At 32.7% G+C, this 8,065-nt stretch overlaps 1 protein-coding gene across 2 annotated transcripts in view; it reads left to right on the top strand.

Annotated features, from left to right (window-relative positions):
- Positions 1-963: 963 nt before the first annotated feature.
- LOC117174431 (vacuolar protein sorting-associated protein 52 homolog) overlaps positions 964-8,065 on the top strand; it is a 33,797-nt gene continuing 26,695 nt past the window's right edge. Inside the window, exons 1-5 of one of the 2 annotated variants that reach the window (XM_033363547.1) lie at positions 964-1,316; positions 3,650-3,825; positions 3,915-4,299; positions 4,381-4,563; positions 4,728-4,853. In XM_033363547.1, the coding sequence (XP_033219438.1) occupies positions 1,083-1,316; positions 3,650-3,825; positions 3,915-4,299; positions 4,381-4,563; positions 4,728-4,853 (1,104 nt within the window). In that variant the 5' untranslated portion in view covers positions 964-1,082. The remainder of the gene's footprint in view (positions 1,317-3,649; positions 3,826-3,914; positions 4,300-4,380; positions 4,564-4,727; positions 4,854-8,065) is intronic. The other variant, XM_033363548.1, reaches the window with a different exon arrangement.

The following is an 8,065-nucleotide window of genomic DNA, read 5'->3' as shown; positions in this document are numbered from 1 at the left end:
ACAAACTGTGAAAGATCTTGGCCGATAATGAAAGAACGTGGCTTAATGTTATTTACGCATTTGTGAAGTTGTAAAGCACTAATTTTTGAGCGGTTCTTATATCTTTATATGGGCAAGCAAATCATTCATTCTTACAAAAAATGTTTACATTTTTTAATTGTATATTTGCAGCGAATAGAAGAAAATCTGGATGAATGATATACTATATGTTCGTTGTGAATATAAGAAACTATTGAAAATTTGATTTTATATAAAATGAGTAATATGTTTTTCTTTCTTTCTCCTATTGACAGATGTTACTATTCCATGAAATTTCATTGATGAAGAACCCATTAAAAGCCTAGTTTAAGAATCTTTTTATTATTTTTTTTCTTCATTTTCTGGTGACCCTGTTTCAAGTGTTTCATCTCATGTATATTATATATTTTTTCCCTATGATCTTATATTTACTACCTCTTTCTAAGAAACCGCACTCTTTATGCCTTTTACGGGCACCAAGTATTTTTATTCAATCGGACATGAAGTGGAAGTTTTATTCTTTATATTAGCTAAAATTTGTATTATTGTGATATTTCTCTAAAACCAATATGTATATTTTTTTTTATTTTGAAAACTTTGAAAATATTAATTTTTACGTAAATTCGATGCTCGCAACCTATACATATTTTTTATCTGGAAAAATTAGGAGTGTATTATCTCACCCAGAGAAACAAACTATAGCGATACGGTCGCCGAAAAATAAAAATAATTTTTTTTTGAACCACCCCAATATAGATATAGGCTATTGTTATCTTGGCTCGTGGGATTTACTAGATTTTAAATATACTTGATTTTTGCGCGCTCACTTCTCCAATATGGCTGGCTGTGGTGAAATTGCTTCCTATTGGTTAACTTTTTTGTACTTGCGCGTGGATGGACCATGTATCCCTAGATTATGCTACGGAACACTGTAAAATGTCTCTAATTTTTACGTACGTGGTCTGCAATGTTTATTAGATGTTTCTGATCATACGAAATAACATTTGCCAACTGTTCACAATTAATGAAATAGTACAACTAACAGGCGTGGTTATTTTTGAAGAATGTCTGTAGAAAGTAATATTTTCGATGACAATGAGGCACAATTACCGCAAGATCTCGAAGATGATGTTGTGCAGGAGGTTCTCAAGACTGGAACAGATCTTAGACAATATTCCAGACAAATTGAAAAGGAACTCAAAGAAGTAGAAAACAAGTCAATTCAAGATTATATAAAAGAGAGTCTAAACATAGCGAGCTTACACAACCAAATTACAGCATGCGACACTATTTTGAAGGTTAGTTTAAGCTTACCATTTTCTGAAGTTTCTTTTATGATACAAAAATACAGTATGGTCTTTTAAAGTGACTGAGGAACCAGAATTGATTAAAGTTCGATAAATTCTAAATGAAAAAGGCGAGGGAAGAGTATTTTCAGACTTATTTACAGTAATAGGCCTTCGCTAACCCGACTCCACTTTTGTAAATTTTTCTTCAAATTATTAACACTTCTTTTTAATTAGTGAACTTTCTTATTATACTTATTTATAATTATAACTTATAGACTAATATGCAATTTTCGAATTGAATTAAAAAACTTTTTTTTTTTTGCATATCTCATTCCATTTACGAAAAAAAGGGTATTATTTAATTGTAATAATTTAAATCGATATCTCGAATAGTTTTCGATTTATCTACCCTACCGAAAAGAATCTTTGAGTATATACTAAAAATTCTTTAGGTCAAAGAAGCTTAGAGAAATTCTGCGCATGCACTCTGGTAGATATTTTTAAAGGTCCAGGAAGCTCGTTTAAATGGTCTGAAAGCTTTAAAATATCCTTTCCGAAATTGAAATAAGAGTAGGATCATAAATAACAATCAGAGAGGCTATCTCAATAGAGTAGCAGGTAGCCGACACTCAAGGGTCCTTCGTTAAGCTTTCGGATTAAAATTTAGAAGCAGGTTTTTTTAATTGCATAGTTAACAGCCTAAAACATAATAATTCGGAATCTACGGGTTTCGATGACTTGAGATATCTAATTTTTTTTAATGCTTAAAATTGGAATTAATAGAACGTTTCTCGTAAATGGAATGAGATACGCCAAAAAAGACAACATCTTTGAATTCAAATAGAAAATTGTATATCAGTATATAAGTTATAATTATAAATAAGTATAATGAGAACATTCATCAATTAAAAAAAAGTGTTAATAATTTGAAGAGAAATTTAAAAAGGGAGAGCGGATTAGCCACGACCAACTGCTGTAAATAACTCTGCCCGCCCGGTAAGTGCCGAATACAAAAGGAACATTATATTACGTTCGCACCACTCTTAAAAGGACCACTAAAAGGATTTTGAAAAGGACCCAAATCTCTCAAACTATGTGGATTCCTATAAGGGAAAAGGGGCAGGGGTGTGATCTTACATTATTTCTGTGACCAGTCACAGGGGTGCCTTCGATATCTTGAAAATTATTCGAGATATCGATTTACAAATTACAGATACGTATTTCTCGGAAAAAATCCCATCTAAATTCATATTCAGAAATTATGTTTTACGAAAAAGTCAATACTTTTAACTTAAAAAATCGATGTGTCGAAAAATATTCGAGATATCGATTTTAAACTTTCAGATTCGTGTTTCTCGCAAGAAATCCTATAGGAATCCACCATAAAACTTTGTCGCCATGGATATCGTAATCTCCCCATTACAATTTTAAGCATTAAAAAAAAGTTAGATATCTGAAATCATCGAAACCCGTAGATTCCGAATTATTATGTTTTTAATTATTATGTTTAACTATAATCCGAAGGCTTAACAAATGACCCTTGAGTGTCGGCTACTCTATTGATATAGCCTCTCTGCTAGTAATGTATGATCGTTTCTTTATTTCACTTGCGCAAAGTATATCTTAAAGTCTTCAGACTATTTAAACGAGCTATCTGGCCTTTAAATATATCAACCTGAGTGTCTGCGGGGAATTTCTCAGAGCCTTGAGAGTCTTTAGCATATACGCTGAGATTTCTATCCGTAGGGTAGACTAGGTAAACTAATAGCAGCGAGATAACAATATAACAGAAGGGACAAAAAGGTTTTTGTAACTTCTTCATTGTTTCTAATTGTCAAGATGTACGAAATAGTATGTACCTGACTGGCAATATTAGTTGCTCGAGATGTGTCCGATCACTCTTCTGTGTCCAGTCGCTAGTACGTGTTTTCATTAATGGCGAGATGGAAAAAGGGTTCGAGATGTGACCGATCACTCTTCTATTACCCTTCTCCGGCAGGTTTTTTTTTGCGTGCAAAAACTTTCCTGCTCCTTTTGTTTTATTATTATCTTGCTGTTATCAGTCATTTTGAACAGAAGCCGTCGAAGTAATCTCGACCAGGAATAATTTTTAGTAATTAAGGCAGTGATTTCAGTCAGGTATCAAAGTGCATCTCCGCCTGTTTTTATTTTCTTAAATTCATAAATCTTATCGTCTGCAAATGCTCTTGCATCACCTTTTTCATTTAAAATTAATCAATTAAAATTTTTTTGGTCAGTTTAAAGGACCGTACTGGAGAAGCCACTATTCTAAATTTTTGCCATCGATGGTAGATTACAAAATATCTTTATTTGATTTTCAGAAAATGGAGTCCATGCTCTTAGGTTTTCAATCTGATCTAGGAAGTATCAGCTCTGAGATTCTTTATTTACAACGTAAATCAAAAGCTATGAGCCAACAGTTGTCGAATCGTCAGACAATACGTGGACCACTTAGTCAATTTATTGAAGATATGACAGTATCTGAAGCCCTAATATCGTAAGAAAATTCATTAGCATTAAAAAATCTCGTTTTCATGTAAAAAGTAAAAGTGTAAGAAATACAAAAAAATCTTTTTTTTTCGCTAGAGGTATTATGGACTGTCCTGTAACGGAGACAGAATTCTTAGAACAGCTAAAGAATCTCAATCACAAAATTAACTTTGTTAAGGAACAGAGCTTTAAGGAAGCGAAATCTTGTTTAGATGTAAAAGATATTTTAGAAAAGCTGAAGGTTAAAGCGATGAGCAAAATACGAACTTACCTTTTGGAACAGGTTTATAAATTTAGGAAACCTATGACAAACTATCAAGTACCGCAGAATAATATGTTGAAATACAAATTTTATTTTGAGTTCGTTCTCGCTAATGAAAGAAATGTGGCTGAGGAAATTTGTGGTGAATACGTGGATACGATGAGCAAGATTTATTATTCGTATTTCAAATCTTATTCATCAAGACTGATGAAATTACAAGTGAGAATTTGTTTATTGAGATACTTTTGAAATCTAATATACATTTTTCATTATTCTTGAATTACTTTATTGTATCTTAAGTTTGAGGAAGGTGCCTCGAAAGATGATTTAATGGGTGTGGAGGATACGGCAGGCAGAGGAATTTTCCATAAAACTTCCTTGAAACACAGAGGAACCGTATTTTCTATCGGAATGAGAGGCGATGTCTTAAGTTCTGAACTTGAAGCTCCCATTATTGTTCCACATACAGCTTCGAAAATCAGGGTAAAACTTTTTACATATGCGAAAGCAGGTTAAACTTACATTCCAATGTAAGTTTTATAACCTAACCTAAGGTTCAAGTTAAACGACTGTTTAAATTTAACCTTAGGTAGGCCTATAATAATTGCAGGTTCATAGAATTATTATTAAACAAATGTTTCTTACAGTATCATTACGAAGTCTTATTTAGAAGCGAGCAATATGCTTTAGTCGATAATGCGTGCCGTGAATATTTGTTCCTAACAGAATTTTTTAAAGTACGGTGCCCACAAGCGATGGACGTTTTCAATCAGGTTAGTTCTCTGCTTTGGATTTATATTTGCATTCATTCAATTTTATTACAGACCAACTCCGATAACATTCCAACTTCGGGGCTGTAGGGGCAGAAAATTCCAGGAATTGCAGATTTATCGGATGTCCCCGCTAGTAGCACGATATTAGGTACGCGCATGCGTAAATCATGAGCAAAATAGGACACGTAGTGGGAGAAGCCCAATTAGTGTGCGTGCTGTACGTGTAATGAAGTTTTAAGGAGAGTTTGCACTTATCGGATGGCAAGTTATCGGAGTTGGAGTGTACAATGCAACGCAGTTTAGGGTGTGCAAAAACTGGAAACTCGAAGGTGGAGTCAGGTTTCCGATCGGGTTAAGGCTTTGCAAAAAGCTCAAAAGTTTTCGAGCACCCGAAACTTTCGCATAGGACAGAGACTGTACGTTTTGGACAAAATCAATTTAAACTTCGACGCCTCTATTCAATATTGGGTATTTTCATTACAATTACCAGCCAACTTCAGTTCGTAGATTGCTGAGGGGAAAACAAGAGACCCAATGCACGGGTTTCAGTTCATTTTTGCCCTATTTTGCTAATATCTTCGTAAAAGCTCACTTTAATTGTATAAGTGTATTTGAAAAATAGTTCTTATTTTTTAATTACTGATTGTTTTGTTTAATATAGGAAAAGGCGGCATTATTTTCACAATTCAAACGAAAAGCAAAAATTGCATGAATAATCAGAACTTATAGAAAATAAATAACGAATGCACAAATAAATGAAAAAAAAATTGCCGAAATTATATATTATTACAGAATTATAAAATTTCAAATAAGGACGAGATCTTCAGTCGACAGAAAATAAAATCCTGAATTTAACAATATTCGAAACTAAAATTCATTGACTTCGAGACAGAATTATAAAATAAAAGAATGAACGACCTCACAGACCCGTCCCTATATCTCCTATTGTACCCTAAATTCAGTTGAGTTCCCTAAAGTACCCTATTTTTAAAATTTGGTCCCTATGGTACCCTGTTTGAAGTCTAGAGTGCAACTCATGGATTAATCACTATTCAATATCATCCGATTTTAAAGTTATCACGGGATTTTATAATATTTTAGTGAATTTTAAAGAATCTACTTACTCTTGAAATCTTGAAAACTCATCTTATCAATTTTTTTAGATTTTTTGAATTGTTTTTACGTTACTTGATTGCTTTTTAAATTCATATTTATTTTTAAAATGAATTTTATCGGATTCTTCTCATATTCCATAAAATTATCTAAATTGACTTTAATTTTACTGAAGTCAATTGAATTTTAAAATTTGTTTTGATTATATCGAATTAATTTGAATAATTTTAAATGGTTTTTTTAGTGCATACTCACTTTTTCCATTAGAAATTAGCAGGGTGACAAATATTTAAAGAGATTTAAAATTATTTTTTGGAAGTCCCTCTGCATTTTTATTAATTTATCCTGAAATCTATTCCATTGATCCAGAAGGTCAATTGAAAGAAATGATCAAAGGATTTGGAATATTTTAAGGTAGTTTTTCAAGTACCTTAGAATTTTCAAGAGCGTGATCAAATTTAAAAGCATTGCAAAAGGTTTGAAAGATTTTTAAATATTTTAGGACATGTTAAAAGATTACAAGTAATTTTTAATTGATTTCAGTAATATAATGGGATTTTAAAGGATTTGCAATATTTTGGGATATAGTAAAAGATTCCTAAGCGTATTCACCGGATTCAAAATGTTTTATTTTCAAGAGTTTTAATAGTTTCAAGGGATTTTAATATTTTAATAGATCTCAAAGAATTTATTCACAAGAAGTGAGGGATTTCGTAGGATTTCAAAGATTTAAAGAGATTTTCAAACATTTTTGCAATTTTTTTAATTAAATATTTTTTTTGCAATCTCATGAATTTTTTAAAAGTTTGTATTTAATTGATATCCTAAATTCTTCTAACTTATTTCAAATTTAATAATTTGAATAAAGTTCTCCATATTTCTAAATTGTTTTTAGTTCATTTTTTTAAAATTCACCTTGAATTTTTCCTTTTCCGGTACCGATAGTAGAAAGACGTTGTTTGTGTGGTGTTCTTGTTTTTTGGCTATTAAGAATTGGGAAGAGAAGTGAGAGTGGTAAATTTTTGGTGAGTGAGGAAGGTAGGTGTGTCCGCTTGAGCGAGAGTTAATGGATTGACTGAAAGTGTGAATGGAGTGAAAAAATCAAAGTTTAAACCTTGTTTTTCAGGTTAGATTGTTCTATGCGTTGTGAAAATTTAGGCGTGGAGAAAGTGACGTGTTGCGAGTCTTGCTCAGTAGATAAGTAGGGTATAGTAGCATGTCAGTAACGCGGAGCCCAGACAGAGGGCAACAGATGAACGACGAATATAGGTGCATGGTATTAGAGTATGTAACGTCCCACGCCTATAAGTTATAAATTATTATCTGACTTCAAAAGATAATTATTGTGTGAAGGTTTAGAAATGAATTACCACCATTTAATAACTCAACAATTTGAACCTTTCTTCAATAGCTGTAGAGAACATTGCACGTTCTCAGTCAAGACGTGTGATCGGCGGATCGGTCGGACCGGCAGTGTGCTACGAGTCAAGCTCGAGCGAAGAGGCGACCGTACGCGTAGAGTAGGGGGAACCCTGGAAAAAGCGGGAACTAGGAATCGGAAGGTGGGAGATTGCAACTCGCTCGTGGATACATCGAGCTTGGTAACGCAGCTCCCTATAGTTCTGACATGCGGTATCGGTTGCTCAGTACATAGGTATTGTAGTGCTAATATCGGGCACTATGACCACAGTCTGTAGGAGTAATAAGTTATTATAATATATTTACATTTTTATTTGCGCAAACGTTTATGACCATATTTAGAATAATTTAGTAGGATAACTATTTAAATTTAGTATCAATGGATTGTTATGGTGAAAAAGGCTTAAAGGTGTTTTTAAAAATATGTGATATCTCTAGTGAGATATCACGTGCCTTTATTTAGTATAGTTACAGAGTCAAGTCAAGATTAGAACTGGCTTAGTGGCCCTAATGTCCTTTAATATATAGGCTGCTTATCTAAAGGAGAAAGCGGTGGCTATTTACATATTACAGCCCCTTTTTTGGATTGTTTTTAGTCTCTAAAAACCTAAAATTTTAAAGATCTAGGTGTGATTATTTTCGGTACAGAAACATTAGTATTAATCATTGGAACTGCCTCT

This window comes from Belonocnema kinseyi, chromosome 6 (genome assembly GCF_010883055.1).
Source record: "Belonocnema kinseyi isolate 2016_QV_RU_SX_M_011 chromosome 6, B_treatae_v1, whole genome shotgun sequence".
NCBI classification, from domain to species: domain Eukaryota; kingdom Metazoa; phylum Arthropoda; class Insecta; order Hymenoptera; family Cynipidae; genus Belonocnema; species Belonocnema kinseyi.
This window is presented reverse-complemented; position numbering and strand designations above follow the sequence as displayed.